Source organism: Colossoma macropomum, unplaced genomic scaffold (genome assembly GCF_904425465.1).
Source record: "Colossoma macropomum unplaced genomic scaffold, Colossoma_macropomum, whole genome shotgun sequence".
Taxonomy (NCBI): domain Eukaryota; kingdom Metazoa; phylum Chordata; class Actinopteri; order Characiformes; family Serrasalmidae; genus Colossoma; species Colossoma macropomum.
In genome coordinates this window covers 7,753,583-7,780,295 of record NW_023494795.1, presented here as the reverse complement: position 1 = coordinate 7,780,295, position 26,713 = coordinate 7,753,583, and the positions used below count along the sequence as shown (strand labels likewise).

Sequence of the window (26,713 nt, the reverse complement as noted above, 5' to 3'; positions counted from 1 at the left end):
AGGAATATTAAGTAAAAATGTGAGAAAATAACTCATTATTTTGCCAGAAGTCAAAAGTTTGTGAAAACTTTCACAGATGATGTTTTTCTGGCAGGAATTAGTTTCCCTGCGGTTCTACTTTTTGTGGGAATTGTGTTTTTTGGCATTTTGTTATTGTCTGCTACTTATGCAGTGACTCTTATTCATAAACCCCGTAGTCTGTGGTAGCTCTTTCTGATTTACTGTTTATTGTATTACATTATTTTGCATTATTTGGATAATTAAGAGGCTGAAAAATATGGGTGTGATAAGTGACAGGACTACTAAGAAAAAGAAAATGGAATGTCATTGCCAGATTGATTGATTGATTGATTGGATGATTGATTGTTTTCTTAGTGCAGAATCTGACAAATTACAAAAACTGACACAGAGATCCAAAACTAGACTGTCCACATGGAGACTGGGCTGTCTGCGTGATCGTAGACTGAACACTTTTGGAAGCAATATTTGAGGGCTGAAAATAAACTAAACACAGACCAGGGAAAACACAAACCTAGTGCTCCCTCTTGAGATGCCACAGCTGATACTGAATCAACCATCACCTATTAAAAAGAGTCATGAATAGCATGCAGTACTGTTTTATTAAACATTTTATTATTGTTTTACTATTTGGTAGCCTTCTGTACATTTGCACAATTAAGGAAAACGTTAGGAAGATATCAAAACAGATCAGGGAAGTGAACTAATCAATGTTTCGGACTACAAAGCACTTGAAGGCACTTGAAGACCTGAAGTAGGAGGTAAACAGACCATCTGATAAGCACTTGAAAGCAGCTTCATGGGTGATATGAGGAACAGCCTGTGGATTATAGAGCGTCCCACTCTGGAGACAGCCTGCTCCTCCTCATGCCTCTACATGCCCAGCTCACGCCCCCACCTGCTCCAGGTGTGTGTGAGAGTGCATTCCGCAGGGGGTGGCCTAGACAGAGAGGGAGGGAGGAAAGAGAAGGAAGGAGAAAAGCTATGAATTATCATCCAGGCTTATAAGGGGTTTTAAAGTTCATGTCTGCGGGAGAACAACAAGGTAGGTGATACTGCACTAAAGGCCGAAAGGTCGGTTTCCAGTGCCTAGATTAAGCTGACACTCTTAAAAAGATGGTCTTCAAAGGTTCTATATAGAATTAGCATGCTTAAAGGGTCCTGTGCATGGTGAAGCTTCTTCAGATTGATAGAGAATGTTTTGTGTGTGGTTCTATATATAACCTTTTGGAAGATGGTTTCATACAGCACCAAAAAAAGGTTCTTCTATTGTTACAATGTCAAGCTTATAATGTCAAGGTGCTATATAGAAGCCTTCTCAAAAAAGTTCTATATAGAGCCATATACAACACTTTCTCAAACAGTCTAAAGAACCTCCACCATGCAAAGAACTTTAAGCATACAAATGGTTATTTGAGTGTTCCTGGTTCTATCTAGAACCCTTTCCTTTACTAAAGAACCATTGAAAAACCATCCTTTAAAGAGTGTATATAGAACCACTGCATGCTTAAATGGCTCTTTGCATGGTTGAAATGGTTCTACAGGTTGATTGAGAACGTGTTGTATTTGGTGCCATATAGAACCTTTATGGTGCTATATAGAACCATATACAAGAAGAAGGATTTAAAGAACAATTTCACTATACAAAGAACTCTTTAGGCATGCAGATGTTTGTTTTTTTTTGAGTGTTTGGTTCTATATAGAACTATAGCCTTTTCTAAAGAAGAAGAACCCTTGAAGAACCACCTTTTTAAAGAGTGTATTTAGAACCATTTCATGCTTATATGGTTCTTTGCATGGTTGAAATGGTTGATGAAAGTGTTGATCTTCAGGTTCATGGAGAATGTGTTGTGCTTGGTTCTATACGGTACCTTTTTAGTACAGTATAGAACCTTTTCCAATGTTCCAAGTAGAACTACTTACAACACATTCTCCAACAATCTGAAGAACTATTGAACTATACAAAAGAACCACTGTTTGTAAGAATGTAGTCTTGTACTAAACTGCATTGCAGGCTAAAAGTCCATCACTTTAAAGTGATTTAGTCTAGTTTTGGGCTCAGTCTGGGAAAGTGGTCTTATTGTCTTGTTCATCTGCACCTTGTTTAGACTGACTAGGCTCAGCTTTCAGCTTTTCAATGTGACAAGTGAAATTACTTGAAAATAAACACACCACATGATTGTACAGGTAATTTAAACTAATACGTCTCAACCTCAAACCCAAAAAATGGAATAATAAAAGAAGAATAAAATAGCCAGTAAAAATTGTATTAATAAATAAGCATGTTTTATTTATCCGCTTGCAAAAGCTTAACATATTAAAGACTAAAAGACTTAAAAACTATTCAGGTTTATTTAGAGAAAAACAATGTCACGTGAATATTTGTGATTTGGAATCACTTGTATATTTAATATACTAGACAATATTAAATATGTATTGATATTATACTAAACAAATACTGATATTATACTGATAAATAATAAATTAATTATTATTGTAAATGAATTCTGGGTGTGGTACAGCTTCCTTAGCTAACTTTTATCCTCCTCAGTCCCACAAAATGTCTAAACTCTTGGAAAATATTACATAAGCCGTGTTACATTGACTTATATATGATATTATACATATTACACATATTACATACATTTTATGGCCCGGTTTTGTAACAGAATTTTGAATGTTTCTGTGTTTCAGGTGTTTTACCAGCTGCCATGTTTGTTTTTTTGTTTACAACAAGATAGAAAAAGAAAACATTTTATTTAATGATCAGTCAATACAAAGAGTCCTGTAGAAACACATAGAAGTGATTGTGATGATGAACCTGCTTCTATTTAGCTACAATACCTGGGAAAAATATGTCCAGTATGCTGGACATTGGGAATGAGGAGGTTAAGGCTCTGTTTTTCCCCCATTTAACATTTCTTTAATTTAATTTGCAGCCTATAATTTGTTGGGGAAATGTGGGAATGTTGCATATTATGATGATATTAGAATCAGTGGTTAATACAACTGTCTGCAACACCATTGGTTTTTGCTGCTGAAAACACTGATTTCAAACTTTTGAATAGCCATTCGAAACAGTAGGAAACAGAAAAGGAAAAGTTTTCTTCACAGTAGTCTTTTGTAGGATGGCCCACAGTTTTTGGAGCTGGCCGATCACCTCTTTCGATTTCATAAGAATGCAATGTGTCTTCAAACTCTTGACTGGCAGTTTATGCACTTACAAGTTCGATTACAGTACCATGAAGTTCCACTAATAAAATACCACCATCTCCAAAAGGTTCATTTACAATAGTGAGCTTTGTAGTAAAATGCAAATCATACCATAAAACAGAAGATTTTTCAACATTTGTGCATAAATCATCGGTTGAGACGTAAACAATGTCATTCAGACTGTCACATATTCGGCTAGTCAGCCTATGAACTACACTTCCCAGAATCCTCCGCCTGCTCACGTGACTCTGGACTTCATGCCATCGAGTCCTTCGTCTACTCACGTGACTCCGGGAAGATCATCAGCGGCCTATCACCGCTCAAGTTCTCCTGAGTACTGATGATGTTCACCTGTATGTTTTTATCACATGACGTGTCTAGATAGTTTTAGCCCGGGCTATAGTCAGGTTCATTGCGAGGTATTGCTTTCCTAGTGAAACTACTGAGCATTATTTCTGGTGTGATCTCCCATGTTTTTTGACCTTGTGTTTTCCCCTGTTTCTCGTTTTTGCTGCTTTTTGGATTTGCCCTTTTGTTCTGTTGCCTGGTATTTCGAATATTTCGGTTTTGGACGCTCTGTATTTTGGAATCTGCTCTGCTTTTCCCTTGATAGTTATGATTGCCCTTTGTCTTTTGTTGTGTTCTTTGGAACTGACCCATGCCTGTTTATTGACAACGATTTATCTGCCTGAACCCCAAAGTAAAGCTTCTTTTATGTTTTATAACCATGAGTGTCTGCTTACTGGTCAAACATTACACAGACCGGTTTGATGTGAAATGTCTCAAGCAATGTCTCTTTCTGTGAAGGAGCTTTAAGAGGCATTAAACTCCTCAGAGCTGTTGAATCTAAAGATCATTTAAATATAACCTGTCGGTCATTGTGAAGCAGGCTAGAAGGTCTCAAAAAGCACCACATGATGCCACATTCTAAAAATGAGATTAAAATATAGATGCGAAATAATGTCCTTGAAATTTACCAGTCTGGAAAGGGTCATAAAGCCATTATTAGAGCTCTGGGACTCACAGTGGGAGTTATAATCCAAAAACAGAAAAAACTTGGAACAGTGGTGAACCTTCCAAGCAGTGACCAGCCAACCAAAATTTCACCAAGAGTACGACGACAACTTATCCAGGAGGTCACGAAAAAATGAAGACGAACATCTAAAGAACTGCAGGCCTCACTTGCCTCAGTTAAGGTCTGTATACGATTCCACAATACGACAGACAGTGGGCAAAAATGACATCCATGGGAGAGTTATGAGGCTCAAACCACTGCTGACCCAAAATAAAACCCACAAATGCTTGTCTTGCATTTGCCAAAAAAAACCCATCTAGATGGCCCCCAAGACTTTTGGGATAAAATTCTGTGGACTGATGAATCAACGGTGGATTTTTTGGAAGAGATGAGTCCTGTGACATCTGGCGTAAAGCTAACACCACATTCCACCATAACATCATACCAACAGTCAAACACGGTGGTGGTAGTGTGATGGTCTGGGGCTACTTTGCTTCTGCAGGACCTAGAGGACTCCTCATGGTCATATATTGTCATAATTGATGGAACCATGAATTCTGCTCTCTATCAGAAAGTCCTGAAAGAGAATGTCCAACCATCAGTTTGTGACCAAAGCTCAACATAGTTGGGTTATGCAGCAGGACAAAGATTTGAACAAGTCCAGCTCTGAATGGCTTGAAAGAAAAAAAAAGGTTTTGGAGTAGCCCAGTCAAAGTTCTGACTTGAATCCCATTGAGATGCTGTGGCAAGACCTTAAATGTGCAGTTCATGCTCAGAAAAACCTTCAATGTAGCCAAACCAAAAAAATTGTGAGTGGACCAAATTCCTCCACAGTGATACACTGAAATGTGACAAATTAGCAAAATTTGAAGAAATTGGGAAGGGAGCAAATACTCTTTCAGAGCGCTGTATATGTCTTCACCTTCAGGACTGAAGTTCTTTAAGATGCACAATGATCCTGCCTTTATTCCCCATTATGACATTAAGATCAAAATCACTCAGTGGTCAAACATAACTAATGGAAAAGGAGAATTCTGATTCTGTTTGTGGAGTTGAAGCCAAATAGAGTGTTCAGTAGCTCCAATAGAATTCTGGAACATCTTCAGTCATAAAGCTCCAGAGGCAAGATTTTTGAGAACACATGCCAGAGGTGTCCAGTTCTGGTCCTGGATGGAGTCCAGCACAGTTTAGAGATTTCCCTGTTGATCTGATTCAACTCATCATTGAAATACCAGATCTGGGAGGTTTGTTGGAAAGGAAAAAAAGCACCAAAATATGCTGGACATCCACCCTCCAGGACCTGAGTTGAGCTCTCCTTGCTGTAAGCTCTTCTCCAACCTGGCCCAATGGTAGCATTGGCTTAGCTAATTGCAGAACTCTTGATTAGATGGAAAAAAACACACTTTGCAACTTAATGTTCCTCAGTTACACCAAGGCTACATGCAAAACTCAGAGAGTAGGTGTGTACTCAGTCTCCCCTTGGGCACCTAGTCTCTGGAACGAACCTGATCTAAACTCATTATTCATGAAAGTTTTTCCAACCTCTCCTAAAAGGATTCCTCCCTCGTTCCAAATCTCCCTTTGGCAGGATGAAACAGGCTAAGCTGTGTGTTCTCTCTTGGCAGCACTCATACATCAGTTTTGACTATGTTGAAGGTCAAATAAAATGCAGGGGGATATGGGGCAAAATTCCCCCTTTCTGAAAAATGTCCATTTACGGTGAAGCTAAACTGTATCTATGTGTGAGTTTAGCATGTATAGAATGATGATGCTTAAACATATGTAAAAATTAGGGAAATAAACTGAAACAGTAGTTGATTTACTATTTTTAGCACAAAAAAAGGGACAATTACCCCAAAAGTAAGATGCCTCTCTTGGGTCAGTAGACAGACCTGGTGAATTTTGCATCAATTTGGCATGTGTTTGGTGTTACTGTGTTGTAAATATGTGAAAAAAAGTGAAAAAATGACAATATTTAAATTAATTTAAGGCCTCTTGCAATCTATGTCTTACTGATTCCACTTCATTTTAAATAAATGATAAGAAAAGACAAATAGCGGTGAAAAAGAAATGTTTGAAATATCAGTTTTGTTCATTTATAACCGCAGAATTATATTATCATATAATGGCATTCTTATCATGTTTCATTATTTTAGTAGCAGCAGTGCTGCATCCATAACTGCAATAACAATTAAAAGATCTTAAAGCAATAGAATTCAAAGCAACTAGCAACTAGTTAATGCTAATTATAGCCAGACACAGCCAGCAAAAGTCAGATTCCTGAAGGAACATCTTGACCGAAAGGCAATCTGAAAAGAAAAATTAGAGAGTTTTCTTCCTAAAACCCACCACGAAACCACAAACTACAACTTAATACAGGTGTCGGAAACATTTGGCTCTGGAGCTGATTGATGGTCACCATAGCAACACAGACAACAGTCTGGCCTAGCTAGTAGCAAACAAAAAGGCAAAGAGAGAAATTTAAGATGAACATCGATAATTTGGAGACGGCTGGACTTATTTGCTTTTATAATCACTCCAGCTGGTTTCCTGATATGTTTAATCTACAGCAAGAAACTGTCAAACACTGAAAAGTTGCAAAGCTGAAGTCAGTTTCTCATTTGTCAGCTTCTTGTTAGAATTTTCCCGTTCCACCTTAAATGGTGCAGCAGTTACATTCTGGTGCCTCGGGCACCATTTAAGGTGGAATGGGAAAATTCGAACAAGATGCCGCAAGTAGAGGATCTGACTTCAACCTTGTAAAAAGTCAAATGTTGAGAGACATTTTACAAGAAACTGAAAAGTTTTCGCTGAAAGTTTCCTGCTGGAGATGTGAGGAAGGTGGCTAGAGCTGAGCCAAAGCTTAAAGCTATACTAGTACACTAGCACATACTGACACATATTTACAGTAAAGATGGTAAAATGAACATGCATGGCCCCATAGTTTTCAGGACAGAAAATAATAAGGTGGTGGGGTGGGGGGTTTGGGGGTGCTTACCCCAGGGGGCTTCTTCCCAAAGCTACTTTTACATTTACATTTAGGACATGTAGCAGACATTCTTATCCAGACATAAAAAAGTGCTTTGTTGTCCACTCAGAGAATGTATTCTAGGTTAAGTTCAAACTCTCTGCTCAGACACAAGACCAGTGCTGATACCTAGAAAGAAGGATACAGAATTAAACATAGCATAAGAGCAATACAATGCATTTCAATAGGTACCTAGATTAGTGCTCACTAAAGTAAGTGCTTCACAAAGAGATGGGTCTTCAGTTTGTGTTTGAAGACTGTAAGAGAGTCTGTTGTTAGGACAGTCGTTCCACCATCTGGGTGCCAGAACAGAGAGGAGTCTTGATGCTTGTCCTCCATGTGTTTTGAAAGATGGTGGGTCAAGCCAAGTTTACTCAAAGCTCGAAGGGCTTGAGGTACAGATTGAATTTTGACTATTACCATAAGGCAGGGAGGGGCTGGTCCGTTTTTGTTTTTGTAGGCATCAGGGTTTTAAATCTGATGCGGGCAGCTACAGGAAGCCAGTGAATAGAATGCAGCGGTGGAATGAACATAAGGAATATTGAAGATAAGCCATGCTACTACATTCTGGATCAGTTCCAAGGGCCCACATAGGAAGATCAGCCAGGGGCGAGTTACAGCAGTCAAGCCTTGAGATGATGACAGACTGAACAAGCACCTGGATGGTTTATGCTGGGTGGCATAATTACCCTATTAATTGGGGTTTTGATTGATTAAACACCATTTACATATGGAAAGAATGACAAAGAGGAACTAAACCCTCCTTCATATGATAACCGATGGATTGACTGTCTGCATTTTCACATGTCTGAAACCCTGAAATACTGAATGCTAATGTTGGTTTTATGGCATGTTATAGACATTAAACCGTTCTGTATTGAAGTAGGCTTCTCAATGTTCAACAGACAGGAAAGAAACAATGGTCGTCTCCAAGAGAGTGTCTTACTGGACAGTGGCAGAAGTTTTTGACTGGGTGAGGGAACAGTACCCTTCTCAATCCAGAGCTCTACAGCAGGCAATAGCCAAACATGCCATCTCAGGTACTACTTAGATTGCATGCTTATGATGCTACATTTCATTTGCTTGTTTCTACAATACTTAAAATGCTAAACTGCAAGTCAAGTAACGTGGTGACACTGAATGGATCTCTCTCCAGGTCGAGTTCTCTTGAGAATGAAGAAGGATCAACTGAGCAGGTTGGGGATGGAGTCGAAGTTCCAGCAGGAGTTTCTAAGGGATGTTCTTCTCCTCAGGATTCAGGAGGAACTGGAGAACCTCAATAACATCTATTACTAGAGTAAACTCCAGATGAGCCCATTTGGATTTACACCTGGGTCCTTATCCATTAAGCTTCTCAGAGTAGAAGTGCTGGTCTAGGTTCATGCCAGTAGGACCATGCTGAATCAGCTCACCATGGTGGTTGATCTTCAGGACCAGGATTGGGCACCCCTGGGGGAAATCACACTAAACTGCTACCCTAAGAAGCTTGAAGAATATGAACCATAGCCTCAGTATCTCTAGGACATATAGAGAACCCAGGAGCATTGACAAAGGTTTTCTTTGGGTTCTCTGTAGGTTCTTCATGTCTTTTCCTAGAGATACTTTGTATATGTAAGGTCTTGTATGTGTTTTCTTCATTGAAGTTCTGAAGTGTCATTTATGAAACATTAGCTTTGTGTATAATTAAATTTCTTCCCCACTCTACCCTTAATTTTAACCATAATCTTCAATCCAAAAGACATTTACATGCATTTATAATCCAATAACTGCACAAAACTGCAGATTTTGTCAGTAATCCGATCAACACTTTTACATGCACTTGAGTAATCAGATAATGTGAAACTCCGGGTTTACGTGAGTCAGGCAGTAATCAGATTTCTGCTTTGCAACCAGCCGATAAACTCACAGAAGAAGACGTAAATGTAACGTAAAACTTAGACCTTCATGCCGCGGCTTTTTTTTAAACACCGTGCAACTTTACCTGAAAATATGAACATGCATCATCTAGAAGATAAAGAATATTTAAATCCTTTATTTCGTGTTTGGTTTCAGCGCTGCTCCAAATTGTTTTATTGCCATCTCGTGGCAACGCTGCTTGCTTATTTCTGGTACCGCTGTCTGTTCTTGCACATGCGCAGACTGAGAAATCTGAAAGAAATCAGAGTAAGAGTTTACATGCACTGAGAAATCTGATTACTGAGCTAAAATCCAGCTCTCTTTATCAGATTTCTAGATCGGAGTATGGTGTTTACATGACCATTTGAATATGATCGGATTATTGAGTGCAATCCTAGTTTTCCGTCCATTTTTGTAACATGAGAATGCGAGAATATTGTGCTAACTATAACTAATTAGGACCTACTAATTTTGCAAACGTCAGAGACCACTGTTTCAGTACTTTCAATGTCAGGAAAAAGGCAGGAAGCATGTATTCAACAGAAAATGATACTTCAACAACTAAATGTAGCATTTTTGTAGTATTTAGTTTGTCCACTCTTTACTTTTAGTACCCCTTCCATTCTTTCGAGGAAACAGCTTTTCAAACAAATCTGCAGGGATGTTTTTTTACGCCTTCAAAGTTCAGTCTTAGAAGCCGGTTGCACTTGCTGCTTCTAGTGATCTAAAAAATCTCAATTACAAATTTAGATGACCTCAGATATCCAGTTCAGGGTTCTTGTGAAAAGTTTCTTCTTTTTTTCAATTTCCTTTTCTTAGTGAGGACTTCTTGTCAGCTACACATCCTTTCAGACCCATAGTGTTGAGTTGTCTTCTCACAGTGGAACATCTGTGGATTTTTCATATATGAAGCAGCTTGATTTTCTCCTCTCTCTCTCAAAGATGAAAGCTTTAAGTGCTGTTTTGGTGTCTACTAGGTCTTGCAGGTGGTTGATAGGAGTCCAGGGAGGAGTCCTGCATCTAATTATTTTTTGAAGTCCAGTTTTGGAAACTCCGACTTTGGAAATCTCTGACTTTTACACAGTACTGTGGATATCGTGTATGTACACAATAGTGCATTTAATCTGACAGTGGTGTTTATTTTAACTGATGCCAAATGGAATAATATGAAAAATATGTCTGGCTGTATGAATGTGGGGTGTAAGGAAAGTGATAGCAGGATAGCAGTGCTAGACTCTGCCCAAGAAAGTATTGTTCACAGCCAGACAGTGAGAGAGACAATAGGGTGGGGTGGTTTGGGGGGAGAGGCAGACAGAGGGTGAGAGAGAATAGAAAAATAAAGAGATTCACGGCAAAATCCTATCATGCCGTGTGCAAACAAACAAGACGCTCCTCCCCAAAAGAGAACTGACACAGCCGGCACAGCGTCTCTCTGACATTTCATCTTACAACACACAAGAAATAAACAAAGCAATTTAAAGCAACCTGACCTAGACATGCTCTCTCTCTCTCTCTCTCTCTCTCTCGCTAAGTCTGAAGTGAAGACGCTCCGGGAGAGGCGAATGAATCACATGCATTAAGTTCAATACTGTTTGTTTTGGCTATTACTCTGCTCCAGGGCCAAATTGCTTTTGTGTGGAACTGAAAGGCGTGTGTCCTGGTGCCTCACGCAGAGTGTTTCTCCAACAGGCCACGGAGGAGCTGCTGCGCCAGTGGAGGGCTGAGAAAACATACACAAATGAGGAAAAATGAAAAAAAGAAACACTTGGCGAAGGAGACGTTGTCCTGGAGAGAGAGTAGATATTGATTCTGGCTCGTTCAAAGTCTCCAGCCAATCAGATGTCTGGCAGCGTTTAGTTGGGTAGACACTTTTAAAAATGTTTTTAACATACATTTCAATGTTTTTCTTTTTAAGAAATTTAAGTCTAGGCCGGTTTATTTGGATGAAAGCAATGATTAATTTACTTATATACTAATTTCTATAACAATATTTGCAACCATAGTACCTTGGGAATAATGCCAATTCTCATTTGTTTTAGAAAAGCAAAGTTATGTATGACTTTGCTGCTGTCACATCTACACTGACTGGCTACTTTGTTTAAAATAACTTACAGCTCCACCTTGCTGGTTAACAGTTAGACCATTTGTTGATGCAAAGTTTGTGTTAGCCATTCTCTAGCCCTTCATCAATTTGCAAGTTGCAAGTGCACATCTACATATAGCACCTATAATGCAGCTGGAGTTCAAAAAGTGAGTGGAAGCACAAAGTTTCTAATAAAGTGGCCAAAGAGTGGAAGCATAAGGTAGGCGTTTCTAAGAAAAGTGGACAGTTAGTTGAAGCACATGGTAGATGTTTCTAATAAAGTGACCAGTGAGTGGGAGCACAAAGTAGGTGTTTCTAATAAAGTGGACAGTGAGTGGAAGCACAAGGTAGATGTTTCTAATACAGTGGCCAGTGAGTGGAAGCATAAGGCATGTGTTTCTAATAAAGTGCCCAGTGAGGAGAAGCACAAGGTAGGTGTTTCCAATAAAGTGGCCAGTTATTGCAAGTAAAAGGTAGGTGTTTCTGATAAAGTGGCCAGTGAGGTACCTTATTTTATTTTGAATTTTAATACTTTATAACTCATTTAATGCTCACTGTTGCTTTAATTGTCTGTAATTATAAGTAGATTACATCTAATAATGCTTTACATCTGTACTACCTTCTGAATGTATTTGTACTGTACCTGTATTTCTGTATGTGTGTTTATGTGTATAAGCATTTGGATCATAACTTTAAAATCCAACATTGCATACTGACCAAATCAGCAAAATATAGAGTTCAGAGAAATTCCAAAGATTTTTTTCTATAGATAAATGAGAAATGAAAACAGCCTATCGGCCAAGCCACCACCAGCTGAGATAAATATGATTTCTTTTTCTTATCCCTCTGGCTTCAAACCGCCCCTCTGGAGGCAGCCGTATTATGGAAACCGCTGTTGCTGATAAGTTGGATTGTATGCTTTATCTGAGGAAGCTCCATTGCTTCAGAATGGCCACTACGGACTGGAATATTTCCTGACCATATTTGCATACGCAACAGTTTCTCAATCCAAACTTCACGTTAGCCGTTCAGATGGAACTAATCATTTGGCTTTAGCATCAGCCATGTTTTAATGCAGCATTTCACTTTTCTATAAACCATCCCATTGTCATGCAGCACTGTCCAGAAAAGCACGAGCTTGGAAAAGTAGTCATATTTTTCTGTCATATTCTTGGAACCTTGTTGTTTCTGTCAGAGGAAGAAGAAATTGTCCAAAGCAATAGAAAAATGATGACAGAACATGACAGAACAAGGCCTGCATGAAATAAAGAAAATGAAGTTGCTTTGTCTCAGATTACTTTAAGGATACATGTTTCATAAAAATACAGATTTAGACCAATTATAAAGAGCCTACAAGTAAAAACAACGATTTAATAGCAACTGCATGTATTTTCTGCAAAATGAGCATATACACAACTTTTACATGTTGCTTTGTGTTTTTTTCCACAGTTAAAGTGACATTTTGGTAAACTTCTTGAGATTAATACTTTTTAGAAGCATTTTATGTTGCTTTTGTCTTGGTGCTGAATAAAAGTGAAATGAAACTACTTTTAAAGCACCAGCGCTGCTCAAAACATTTCCATACAGCCATTTATTTTCTTTTTAAAATACTGCCCACTATTAGGTATTCCACACTAGAGTGTGTGATTAACACCTGTGAAATTTGCTTCATGATGGCAGAGAAAGAGAGTCGCAGAGCTTTCCAAAGGTTAGTAAATGTGCATGGTCACCTTAAGACATTTTTTAACCCCTTAAAATCCCAGGATTATTATATAGTAAAGCTCATTATTTAATAACTACAGGAACTTCAGTGCAAACTGGCTGAGCTATTAGATTATAGGAGAGTGTGATAAAACTTTGGGCCTGCTGGTGGGCCTTGGCCATGTAAGGGGTCAAACAATGCTCTTGGCTTTCTACGACTTGCACAGTACTATATATATTTCACATATAAATAAACAGGTGACAAAAGTAACAATGACTTAATAAGGTGTTGAGCCATCATGAGCCACCAGAAGAGCTTCAGTGCACCTTGGCATATATTCTGCAAATGTCTGGAACTGTTCTGGAGGTAGAGCTCAACTTGAGCTGAGAACTGGTTGCTGTGAAGGCCATAGTACATGATTTACTTCAGTTTTGTACTCATTAAAGCATTCACTGACCCCCCATGCCCTGTGGACTGGGGCATTTCATCCTGGACATCCACAGTTTCCAGCTCTACTTACAGATGTCTCACAGATGTTAATAGATCTAAATGCATGTCACATTAGTTTTCGTAATGTCATCTTGATCCAAAATTGAGGTCAGCCGGGCCTGGTTGGCACTGTTATACATGCAGCATAGCATGGTGGGATGTTAACTGGTTAATTGTATTATATCAACTGCCTTGCAGCATCTGCACTTGTTATGTTTCTCCATTCAGTTATTCAGGTTTTTTTTTATTTTGTTACCTGTCTATATATTAATATAAAACTACAGAATTATTCATAAAACCTAAAAAATGAATGCATTTCTATATTTAAAAAGTAATGAATAGTTTTCTTTTTTTCGTCTAAAAAGTAACTACTATGAATGTACAAGAATAGTAATATGTAAGGATCTGCATCACACACCTACATGCACTTACTGAAAAACTACTTGAAACACCTTTTTTTGCACACGGCCTCTAGAGGGCGCACCAGACCACTAAATATAACTCTGCTGCATCATCTGTGTATAGAATCTGTGAATGCTATACATGAAAAATAGTCTTATATTGCATATTTCTGAAAGTAATCTTTTTCTTGTTTCCGTTACGTATAATTTACATAACTTTATACAACACCTGTAGTGATAATGAGCATGATTATGCTGTACTGCATCCCTCAAGACCTAGAAAATGCAGTAACTGATTTGTGGTCCTGTCATCCTATGACAATGTATAATATACTGAAAATCTATTACAATATGTAGAATTTAAATTTTGGAATATGCTGACATCATATTGCAATATTCTGTTTCCTATGACTTTCTAGAATGCATTATGTGTAATGTATAATCGATGTATAATGCTTTTTACAATGAGTGCTATAATGACTAAGTCAAGGGCAACAGAGGTGAGGAAGAAGCCTTAAGAGGAACCAAGACTTAAGTCCCTAAGAGTAAGAGGAGGAGCCACTTCTTCCTCCTCTGGTGAACACCAGCCAGGCAAATAATAACACAAGACCAATGCGGATAAAGAATGCAGAATTCATAATGAATATGCAATAGCGAATATTGAATAAAGAAAAACATGAGCTTGTCATTGGACAAAATATTTACATTAACCAATTATAACTAGTGGCAGAAGTATTGAGATGAACCAGTGACAACCGATGACAAAAGCATTGAGTTTAAACAATGACAACCAGTGACAAAAGCACTGAGATTAACCAATGACAACCAATGACAAAAGTATCAGGATTAACCAATGACAACCAATGACAAAAGTATCAAGATTAACCAATGACAACCAATGACAAAAGCATTGAGATTAAACAATAGGATAGGCTTTATCTGGTTTGTGTTTCTATATGAGATGCATAGAGTACTAAAATAAAAGACATAGAAAATACAAAGTGACAACATCACAGTGACACAACTTTGTATTGCTATATCTTCGGCTGTGCGTTGAGAAAGAGTGGGAGCTGAACTGATCTTAACCCAGTTCCTCATCTTTGCTGGTGTGCACATCAGGGTGTGGTAGTCATGCTAAGAGAGTTACAGAGTTTCAGGCTGTTAGTTACATGGTAGACTGCAGTTTTGAAGACGGTTTTGCTGAAGTACAGCAGTGTTGTTGTATATGTGTAGCTGTCAGATTGTTCAGTAGGCTGTAGTTTTGAAGAGTGGATATAGGAACGGTTCTGTCTACAGCTGTGCTGCCACTGTATGTAGTCAGGGGGTGCAGGAACAAGAATGCAGGTCTGGTGTTATCTGCTGCTTGTGCTGCGTGTTGCTGAAGGTGAGTGTACCATTATATCTCTTATTATACAACAGTTAGTTACGGCCATGCAAGCTGATTGGTTGAGAAGCGTTCTAACTGTGCTGTCATTTCGCCATAACATTACGTTTTTTTCATTAACCCTGTATCACTCTGCTAAGACGCCATTGCTAAGCAACAACTTTGACAGCTGTAGGAGATGCTCAAGCCATTTGGACGTTTTTACTTCTTACTGATTTGGTCAGTCTCTGAAGATGAGACTACACTAAATTCCCAAACTGTCATCACCACTGAGCAGCTTTTCAGTCGGCAGCTGTGACAGAAGAACAGCTAAACAACCTAAACACCAGAAATAAACCGAATACCATTCGTCAAACAAAATAGGCTGTACGATGCTTTACAGACTGGCTGGAACAAAACAACATTAATATTGGTCTAGCAAAAATTGACAAAACTGAGCTAAACTTGATATTACGGCAGTTTTATGGCTCAGTCCGTACTTCAAAAGGCGAGGCTTACAGCAGACTGAGCAACGAGTGAGCAGAGTTTGTTACTCTGACGTAGCAACAAGCTGCTTGTTAAGAAACTATAATTTGGCAGAAGGAATTGCTAACATTAAAACATATTAACGAACATATTGACACGTTCACGGCCCAGTTAATTTATTTCTTACTTTATTAATTTAACTGTTGTATCAAAGCAATAGAACACTCGAGGTTGTGTGTTATCATAAATAACATGTTGTTATTTCGCGATAACCCACTCCCTCTCATGTGACGCCGGACGCTGCCCACAGGACCCTGTCGGATGGATAATTTTGGTTGGTGGACTATTCTAAGTCCAGCAGTGACACTGACTGAAATTTTATTTTGACTGAGTTTTGACATTTATTGTATAGCCTCACTCTAATAATCACAGTTCTCCACTGCCAAACTGGTTTGTTTCTGCAGGCTGCACCCTGGAAGACCACAGAGAGACAGAACAGATTACTGCATACACAGGAGGATCAGTGCTACTGCCTTGTCACTGCACTGACCTGCACACCACACCTGAGAGATTCATTTGGGAGAAATATAACACAACCAATCACACATGGGAAGAGATATCCAGTGAGAGTGACCGGTCCACAAACAGCAGAATTCAGCTGGTTAATGGTCACTCTCCAGGAAATCTCTCTCTACTCATATCACACCTGACCACAAAGGACGGAGGAATGTACAGGTGTAATCTTGAGATGAAAGAACACAGATTCGTCTTCCTCACTATAACAGGTAAAACACAATTTTGATTCATATCCGTAGTGCCATGATGACCTCATAACTTGGCATTAGGCATACAATACAAATCCATTACCATGATACAGGACAGAAGGCTAAAGGACACTAGAAACTACACTCTTCTGTAAAGAACATATCTGAAGACCAGCCAAGTCAAAGTATTGCTTAGTATACAGAATCAGCTGTTTAATAATATACTGAATTATCAAGCTACTGCAAAGTTATTGGTAGTCTAGCAAGGCTCTTGTAGTGAAAACATATATCTGGGGATACCTTGTTAAACTCTTGGTGCTAGATTCTGCCAAACTCCACCACTAAGAACGGTACACCCCCTACTTAAATGAATGTTTCGGAAAAACCATTGGCGTTTATGCTGAATGCACGAAATCCATTAAACTGCTCTAAATACTTTGTTCGAAGACAGTAACTCAGGTATCTGATTTCTTTGAAAGCTAAAGTCTAGTCTGGTTTAACAGAACTGTTTGTTCTATGAAAGAGACTAATGCGTTTACATGCACTTAATAATCTGATAACTGCAGACAATCAGATTTTGTCTGTAATCCGATCAACGTGTTTACATGCAATTAAGTAATCAGATAATGGGAAAACTCCAGGGTCTACACGAGTCAGGCAATAATTGAATTTCTGCTTTGCAACCAGGCAATAAACTCACAGAAGAAGATGTAAAACTCAAACTTCTTGACGCAGCTTTTTTTTAAAAACATTGCTCCACTTTACCTGACAAAATGAACATACATCATCTAGAAGACGAAGAATATTTAAATCCTTTATTTCATTGAGAACGTGGTTGGTTTCAGCGTCGCTCCACATGTTTTTTGCTGCTTGCTTATTTCTAGTAGAGCAGTCTGTTCTGCACATGCACAGACTGAGAAATCTGAAAGAAATCAGAGTAAGCGTTTACATGCACTGAGAAATCTGATTACTGAGCTAAAATCCAGCTGTCTTTATCAGATTTCTTAGTTGGATTTCTAGATTGGAGTATGGTGTTTACATGACCATTTGAATAATCGGATAGCTGCAGAAATCTGATTATGATTGGATTATTGAGTGCACGTAAACACACTCAATGTTTATTTCTATTATATGTGTTCTCTGTACACTCTGTCAGGAAAAAACTACACAAGTACATTTTGTTGCATCAAGATAAAATGTAAATGTACCATTAAAGATACAACAATTAGCAGCATATGTCACGTGAACAGTAACATTCGGATAGCCTGTTGTACTGTGTACCTTAAATGAGTTTTAGGTACACCACATTTTCTTTACCAAGAGAAAGGTGCATATTTGTTCCTTTTCATAATCTAACAATTTTAAATTAGACCTAGACTTAGTTCCTCCCATTCTATAGGGCAGCTAGCTGTCTCCAATTTGGAGCAAGGTCTTTTGATTCGTCCCAACTGACGCCAAGCATCTGCCTGTCCTGTTGTACTGAACTGTTGTAGAATAGGGTCAATTTGTTCTGTGATTGGATGATTTGCATGCCAGTCAAACAGTTCTTTCAGGTTCTCAAAATCCACTTAGTCTGGCTTATGAGCCTGTTTTGTTAACACTCTCAGGTTGCAGTAGAACTGGTTTTATCTTGTGTATTGTTTCCACACTAATAAAGTGTGTTTAGCAGAAAAACTGATTTCTGTTTTCTCCTCCTGCCTCGTCGCTGCCGTTTCAGGCACTATCCTCAATTGGTCAACAGCTGCCCACAGTGCCATACACACACACACACAACTGTGAAGACTTTTCCAGGCAATTGTGTGTACTGTTAGTTCCTGTGTTCTTGTTGCTGTTGTGAAGGGACGCTAAGTTTGGTCAAGACACTTTATTATTTGACCGCCTACCTTTGACCTCTGCTGCACTTACACCACATCCCATTTCTGCACATATCCTGCTGTGTAACTCAGCCTTAGTGAACCACATGATGCAAAGTTTGCTCTTCCTATAAACTGTGGGGTTGTTGAAAATGCAGTTGTTGATTTTTCTTCTCCTTGCAGCACCTCATGTTACTGAAGGCGAGTCCACTGCTTTTATTCCTCTTCTGTACTGTCCAGTTTGTTGTTAGCGGCTAACTGGTTTTTGTGTTATTATCGTTGCCCTGAGGAAACATGTCCACAATGTCCATGTGTTGATCATGATATTGTACAGCACTGCAGATAGACCAATCAGTGTTTTATAAGGTCAATACCAATTGCCAGTTGCCCTTTCTCATGAGTGGGCGATGCTGATTCCAGCTGGGGGTGGCAAGCAGGATGCTGCGACACTTAACTACCCAGGCAAAGACACCAAACATGGTTAAAATTGGTTTAACAACCAAAAATTTGCAGCAAACTCACATGAAATAGGTGCAGCTTCATGGCCAAATGCTATATGCAATGAAACATTTTCAGTTGTATTTTCAGACAAAATTGCAAATGATCAAACCACTGTTTCCAACCAACTTATAAAAAGGCAATAGTCATACAACAATCTTACAGACTCAAATTATTTTCAGGCAACAAAATTCTAGCAGCAAGGTATGTTATTTTAATGCAGAACAAAGTGCTATTGATACACAGCTGTGCAAATGACTCAGGGTTTTCCATTAATCACTATTTTTATCATAAGAGTACCATTTCATCTTTCTGGCCTGGCTATTTGTTCCTGTTGAAGATATTTGAAGCAGGGCTTAACAACCTTTGGCTGTCCATCCATGTGTGAGGTGCAGAGAGGTCAGCTCAAGTGACATTGGTAATGTAAGCAGAAAGGCCCTTATTGGACTCCCAGTAATTTAGTGATTCTGTGGAATGGATGCCACTGGTAGTTAATCACTTTCCCAATGCTCTGCATTGCTCAAGTATTACAACAAGTATTCAGTGGGCATCTTAACTGAGGAATCCACTCATCATCTGCACAGATTGGTAGATTACCACCAGTGGGCCCTGGCCATTTATGAGGTTAAAGACATATATCAGCCAAATGCCAGTCACCTATTTAGTCCAAAATTTGCCTGATTTCAATATAACAGATTGAAATTTCCATCCCTATACAACACTATATAAATCTTAAAATGAAGGATTCTGGTGTAGAGCTAAAGACATCATGCTGTGTTTGGTTTACCTGGGCCAGCAGGCAGGCACTGTATTTCTGTGCATAAAGTAGGCTTATATACAGTACACTCTTAAAAATAAAGCATTTTTTGGCTTTGGAAGTACAATTCTAGGAACAAAAAAATTAATTGATGTACAACCTTTACATTATGTGATTAGGTTCACTGTATTTCACTAGGTTCTTCAGTAATTCGTTAGAACGTTCATCAACAATTATTTAAACAATAATAAAAAAAAGTCCTTTAAAGAATCATTAATTAGAAATTTTTTATAGGGAACTAAAAGTGTTTCTTACAGAGGGTTAGGAGTCTTCCTCAGGGACATTTGTACTTATAGTACAGCTTGATGTGCTTCTCTGGGCAGAGAATCATCCAGTCTGCTGGGTAAAGGCAAAGGTTTTACCTACTATGCTCAACATGCTATAATCTACAGACCAAAAAGGTGATGTTACCATCACGTTTCATTGAGCACTATGTTTCAAAAAGTATTCAAAAAATGAATCCTTGTCTTCAACAGGGTTTGATTCTCTGCTCAGAAAAGAACTGAGTGAAGTCTGAAGACTGAAGACTCCAAATACTACATCAGTTACCTCTGTAACATGGTTAGACTCTAAGTCGTTGGATGAGAGTGTCTGCCAACTGCTGTAAATGTAATATAGGTTTCCTCTTCTAAAAAAATGTTTTATTGGCGACCTAACATTGGACGGATCAAACAAGTCGGTTATACAAACAATTTTTTCTATTTTACGGTTGTTAAATTTACATGCAAAGATTTTTGCCAATCCGATTGAATACATTCTGATTATAGATTAAGACTGAGGTGTTTATACGCTCACTAAACTCAACAATCTGATGGAAAATCTCAGTTAACATGCTCACTACAAGTAATCTGATCCAGAATTATGTGCATGTGTAGACGACGACTTAGTGTAAATGTTTGCCATGACAATGAGCATCACCTGAGCCCAGTCCTAGTGGCTTGGACCTTTGGACACGCACCTGTAAACCACATTGGATGGTCCAGGCCTGTGCTTACAGAGATTATCATGGCAAATATGATCCTGTGACTCCCCATTAATCATGCTATTAAAAGCTGTATGTGTGAATGATGTAAAGGCCTTGCATTACCAATAAAAGTATTCAAGTATTCAGAGGCAACATTCATTGTTTTTTTATGCATAACAAAAGGGTCAAAAATCATGACAAGAATTATTTCCTCAACAGCAGGAGGTTGCGTTCTGGAAAAGAGAAGTACATTACACAGTGTCACAGCACATACAGGACAGTCAGTACTGTTGCCCTGCTACTGCACTGACCTACACACCAAACCTGAGACATTCGGCTGGAAGAAGTACAACATGGACAGAAACACATGGGAAGAGATATCCAGTGAGAGTGGTCAGTACGGAAGCAGAGTTCAGCTGGTTAATGGTCACTCTCCAGGAAATCTCTCTCTACTCATATCACACCTGACTGAAGAGGATGGAGGACATTATCAGTGTAATGTTAAAGATGGTGGACACACATTCATTAGCCTGTCTCTTAAAGGTAAAAACTTTTTAAATCTTCATTAGTAGTGCAATTCAAAGTAGATAAGTGTATATAACTTGAAAGAGGCAACTAAATGAGGATTTATGCATGCTCCAAGGACAAGGGCATAGAGCTAGGCCTTCAATTTGGGCCATAAATGTCAAAACTCGGTCAAAACATGAGGAAAAAAACCCACCTCAATGCTAATGCTTATGTCCCTATAGGATTCTAGTAGATTGTTAGTGCTAAGCCAATGGTGATTCACATGAACACCTTCTGACGAGGCTGAAGTTAGCTACTTGTTCCCCTTTAACAGTGCAGCAGTTCTGCAGAACAACTAGACCATTTAAGGTTGGATGGAAAATTCAGAAAAGGCAGTTCTAAATTAAATACAGACATCTGAAGCTTCTAATAGCCATTCCATGTTTTACTTGAAGCCTGTGACAGACATATTAGCATATATTTTACCTCGTGGCAGTTTCACAGTGACTCTTTCAGTAATAAGCTCTGGCGTACAGCTGCCACCACTGTTTTCCGTTTCTAAGAACCCACTAATCAGACTGTAATATGTATTCTGTCAGTGACAAATCTAGAACTTCCAGAAAGAGAGGGTTTTTTTTTTCCTCACAAAAACTGCTCTCAGCCATTTGAAATCAAAACATGATTGGTTGAGTCCCCTGCCACTTCATAATTATGCTGATGGTTAATCTAACCAATAGAAGAGCTTGCTTAACTACATCTACCTAGATACCACTGAGAGAAATAATTTCTGATTGGCCAACTTTCAGCTTGGCCTTTCAAGAATTTAACCATTTTGTTTCCGTCCAAAATTTTACAATTAAAAAAAAGTACAATAATGCTTGCAGTGTTTAAATACAAGCCTGATTCTATTGAATAAAAATGTACTAAAAATTACAGAAATGTATTATTATTATTATTATTATTATTATTATTATTATTAGTTTCCAGAAATCATTGGGCCTTCTCTGAAGGCCTAGAAAGGCCTGAAGGCTCCTATCTCGTATACATAAATATTGTATATAATTATTCTGGTATTGTGGTAACTATTCTTTTTTAATTCATTTTTTTATCTGCAGGCTGCATTCTGGAAAACAGCCGAACAACACTGACTATATCAGCACATACAGGAGGCTCAGTACTACTGCCCTGCTACTGCACTGACCTACACACCACACCTGAGACATTCAGCTGGAAGAAACACAACACGACCAGAAACACATGGGAAGAGATATCCAGTGAGAGTGGTCAGTACAGAAACAGAGTTCAGCTGGTTAATGGTCACTCTCCAGGAAACCTCTCTCTACTCATATCACACCTGACTGAAGAGGATGGAGGAGAGTACCAGTGTAACGTTAAAGACAGTGGACACACATATTTTAGGCTCACTGTTACAGGTAAAGACCTTTTGAATCTTTATTATTATTATTTATGCATCTTTGTTGATTCTTTATTTATCTATCCAATGTTATATTCTTTTTCTTGGCTCATATTTTTTTGTCCACTAACTCATCACACAGTTTTTGAGATTCTGACTGTTCTAACTCCAGAAGGTTTGGTCTGATTGGGATTGATGTGCTAGGACACATGGTTTTGTACAATCATCGTTTTTTTCCTTAGGAATGAATGGCTTATATCATTTTTAATACAAGTCCATTTTTAACATGTGGGAATGGGAAGCATCCACCTGGGACACCATGGCAACCACTTATCAACACCTTAACAACCACCTAAAATACCATAGTAACCATTCAGCAACATCCAAGCATATGCTGACCATTTGGCAACACCCTAGCAACCACCTGGGAACTGTTTAAGCAGCACAACTCTGCATTTTCTTCAGGAAATGCACTGTTTTAATTAATATTCAGGCTTTGAATGTTGTCTAATATAACATTTGCAGTTAAGCTAATTGATATGCAGTTTTGCAATTGCAAAACAACTGAGGCCCAAAGTCCAAAACTTGATAGTGAAAGAAATCCTCTCAAAAAGGTATAACATACTTTAATATTTTGAATTACCATTAGCATATTACCATTTAAAGCATACATGAATGATGTACATTTTATTTTCTAACTAAAGAACCTTAAAGAGGTGATGTCAGATCTTAGTTTACTCAAAAGCTTTACAGCACCAAGATAATCTTAATTTTTAATGTTCAAATACCTTGCTCTACTGTCTAATATTGATCTTTGAGCTATGCAACTTTTAAGAAGCTCACCTGTGACCGATGTTGATTTCAGTCTCTCCACAGTCTCTGCCCTTTGTCCCCTTTGCCGTGGTGACTGTGATCTTTCTCCACATTATAGTAGCTGTGGTCTACTGCACCAAAAGAAACAAAGGTACAGACAACACAATCAAGTTGTCATATTCATACTACTTTTCCTGCATATGTATATTTTTATTATTTATTTTTTTAAGTCTCAGTATCAGATTCTGCATGAACTGTAGTTTACTTGTTTATTTTATCCATCTAAACTCCAGATCCTACCATGGTTCGCTACAGTAATGCTGAAGAAGATGGAGCAGTGAGTCTACAGTAGAGAAGAAACAGAAAAAAAAATTTGGTTTGTTTAATCGGGATGGTGTTCAGTACAAGATCTGAATATGTAGCAGCTTAAACTCAAATGTTTTGTTTTCCCTTTAAACCAGAAGCCCCCCAGAAATATGATTATGAGTATGGAAAAAACCTGCTGATAAATAATATTACATTGTACAACACGTAAACATTGTTCCTTATTTTTGTTCTGTTGATGCTAGTGTGACTTCCAAACATGAAAGATATTTTGGTGAAGGTCTATTTTTTCATGTTTTGGCTTTTTTGTTTACCTGATAAATAACACATACATTTAAAATAAAAAAAATTGGATATGATAACACTTAATTGTGTATTTTCTTTTGATTTATATAACACTTTGAGAATAAATCACAAATTAGCTCAAAAGAAAGACAAATGGACACTCTATTCTGAAGTCAAGATTTATAGTTAATGTGTATTTAAGGTGTAAAAGTGTGGTGGATACTTAAACATGGGGTCTGCATGAACTGTGCTTATTAATTTAGCATCTAGTCAATACCTGACCTGTTAAATTGAGTCTAATCAGATAGTCTAGTTGTATGTCTTCATATCAACAAATGATGAATGAAGCAAAAGATTATGATGTATAATACATATAGAAAAGTGCTTATTTAATTGTAGTTACTACTTAATAAAGTAGTAATGAGCAGCCAGTTAATTAGTAGCTACTGATTTGATGAGACTTAATTAGTGTGTTATAGGACATAATAAGTGTTCCCAAAATCATGCAATCTTTTGTTAGGGTTATATTTTTATACTACACATTGAAAACAACACATTGTTAAACAGAAAAAAGTAACACATAGAATATCTTAAAACAGGCAACACAAGCATGTTATTATTTAATACATCACAGTTTACAATGTATTGTTATCACTCAAAAACTCAATGCTAACATCTACATTTCTAAGCATGCTAAAGTTTTGACTGTGACGATCAATTGCCATATTCTGAATTATGCACATTGCAAGTCTGCTAATCCTGTTATTTATTCAGAATACAGTTAGAATTCATGCACCTCAATAAAACAAGGAGCTTTTCAAGATGCTGTTGGACTTCTATACAGTCGTTAAATACATCTGTCAAAGACAAAGTACGGATCATCTGCAAAACAACCAAAGTTGCAAAATTGGTTCATAATCACACTAAACCTCTTAGATATCTTGGAGAACATTCATGAAAGCTTTCTAAGTACATGAACAAACTGCTAGTAGTAAACTGGACCTTCTCAAATTTTTTCTGCCAAATTGACATATATAGCATAAACACCACATTTGTTTGTACACATGTGTGATAACTTCAGTGCTCTGCCTCATTAAACACACCTGATTCAACTCATCTGCTAATTGGCAATTGAATTCAGAGCATTTAATGAAAGCAAATGCTAATCTCTGCAGAGCTGTGGCCTGGAAGGAACCCATTTTGGTTTAATAGAATAACCCCTTAAAATCCCAGTCTTATTACACACTACTTGAACATTTTGTCCTTGGCTGAACTATTTTTGGTTATAGAAGCATGTAATAAAACTGCTAGCCCTGTAATAAAACTGCTAGCCCTGGCTATTTTAGAGGTTAATGAATACCAATTGTTTTCATTTGGGAGCACACATGAATTTAGAACCACTGACCAACTGTTCTTGCACAGGAATTAGACCTCTGCATTTAACCCATATGTGCAGTGACACACCAACATACATGCACACTAGTGAACCCACACACACTGAGCACATATGCCTGGAACGGTGGGCAGCCCTATTCACAGCATCCGGACAGCAGTTGGGGGTTAGGTGCCTTGCTCAAGAACATTTCAGTCATGTCCTGTCGGCTCAGGGGATCGAACTGGCAACCTTCCAGTCACAGGGCTGGTTCCCTAACCTCCAGCCCATGACTGCCCAAAATAGTGCTAATGCAGTCCCCCACAAATTATGCTGTAGAGATTCCAACATTTGGGGAATTCACAGAGGTCAGCACAGCCTAGAGTGCAATGGCCGAACCTCACCCTGGGTGAACCACATTCTTGATCATGGTGTCTCCCCAGTATACCTGTACCCCAGTATACCTGTACACTTCCAAACAATTAGCATATTATTACCATAATCACACCCCTGAATTACAAATGACTGCCACATAAGGAATCCATCAGACTATAGATTTTTGTTTCAGTTTTTCCAACTGTGATTGTTTGCAACTCGTAAACTTTCCCTGCTGGTCAACAAATTAACCCCTGTTGACCAAGAAACCTTTATCCATCACTAAGGAGTTTTCCAAGACTTGCAGCTGAGTCATTTTCCACGGTGTAGTGGCAGAGAGACCTTTCCCTGTATTTGAAAAAAATTCTGGGGCACACAGCTGGGAAGTTTTAACATCAATGCAGCTGAGGATTTTTTCTCGACTCACAGCTAGCAGTTTTCCCTGTAGTGTGACTGAGGAGTTTTCCCATTCTCAAAAACAAGGAATTTTCCCAGGCTTGTGTCTGAGAACTTTTCTTGGACTAGCCAGCAGAGAGATCTTTCTTCAAGGCTGAAGAGTATTCCCAGGCATACTGGCATGGATACCTCTCCCCATGGTATGGGAGATTTCCTGGGCACACTGGCAGAAAGACCTTTCCCCATGGTATGGGAAATTTCCTAGGCACACTGGCAGAAAGACCTTTCTGCTGCTGAGGACTTTTCTTGGATGCACCAGCAGAGGCACCTTTCTCTGTGGCTGTGGAGGTGTCCTGGACTAGCCATGTCAGCATAAATCCCTTTCACCCCTCGGTGGAGTAGGCGAACTGAGATGTTTTACCCCTGCTGTCTGGGAACTGTGGGTATGGTGTATTTTTTGTCTATGGTTGATTTGCACATTCTTATTGCTTTGTAAGTGCTACACAAATTAAACTCATTCTTATTCTTATTACTTGTATGCCTCTGACTACTGCTGTACTTGTGCAACATCTGTCTCTGTACTCTGTCATCACCACCCTTAGTAAACCATGTGATGCAAAGTTTGCTCATCCTATGA

General features: G+C 38.4%; 2 protein-coding genes and 1 pseudogene across 2 annotated transcripts; 2 read left to right on the top strand and 1 right to left on the bottom strand.

Moving 5' to 3' along the window:
* The first annotated feature begins 977 nt into the window (after positions 1-977).
* LOC118815317 (sterile alpha motif domain-containing protein 10-like) lies at positions 978-9,075 on the top strand. Its single transcript, XM_036581353.1, has 3 exons — positions 978-1,063; positions 8,180-8,314; positions 8,431-9,075. The coding sequence occupies exons 1-3, from the start codon at positions 1,042-1,044 to the stop codon at positions 8,568-8,570; spliced, it is 297 nt and encodes a 98-aa protein (XP_036437246.1). The 5' UTR covers positions 978-1,041; the 3' UTR covers positions 8,571-9,075.
* Positions 9,076-14,961: 5,886 nt separating this feature from the next.
* On the top strand, positions 14,962-23,686 carry LOC118816076 (polymeric immunoglobulin receptor-like). Its single transcript, XM_036582585.1, has 6 exons — positions 14,962-15,229; positions 16,159-16,479; positions 20,813-21,133; positions 22,213-22,530; positions 23,377-23,475; positions 23,618-23,686. The coding sequence occupies exons 1-6, from the start codon at positions 15,184-15,186 to the stop codon at positions 23,674-23,676; spliced, it is 1,164 nt and encodes a 387-aa protein (XP_036438478.1). The 5' UTR covers positions 14,962-15,183; the 3' UTR covers positions 23,677-23,686.
* A 1,920-nt stretch (positions 23,687-25,606) lies between these two features.
* Positions 25,607-25,751, bottom strand: LOC118816354 (annotated as a pseudogene).
* Positions 25,752-26,713: the final 962 nt, after the last annotated feature.

Excerpts from the sequence above, each read along its gene's own strand:
- LOC118815317 (XM_036581353.1), top strand. The coding sequence starts at position 1,042 with ATGTCTGCGGGAGAACAACAAG. Across the intron at positions 1,064-8,179 it reads GTCTGCGGGAGAACAACAAG|ACAGGAAAGAAACAATGGTC; the intron begins GTAGGTGATACT and ends AATGTTCAACAG. Across the intron at positions 8,315-8,430 it reads AGCCAAACATGCCATCTCAG|GTCGAGTTCTCTTGAGAATG; the intron begins GTACTACTTAGA and ends ATCTCTCTCCAG.
- LOC118816076 (XM_036582585.1), top strand. The coding sequence starts at position 15,184 with ATGCAGGTCTGGTGTTATCTGCTGCTTGTGCTGCGTGTTGCTGAAG. Across the intron at positions 15,230-16,158 it reads TGTGCTGCGTGTTGCTGAAG|GCTGCACCCTGGAAGACCAC; the intron begins GTGAGTGTACCA and ends TTGTTTCTGCAG. Across the intron at positions 23,476-23,617 it reads CTGCACCAAAAGAAACAAAG|ATCCTACCATGGTTCGCTAC; the intron begins GTACAGACAACA and ends TCTAAACTCCAG.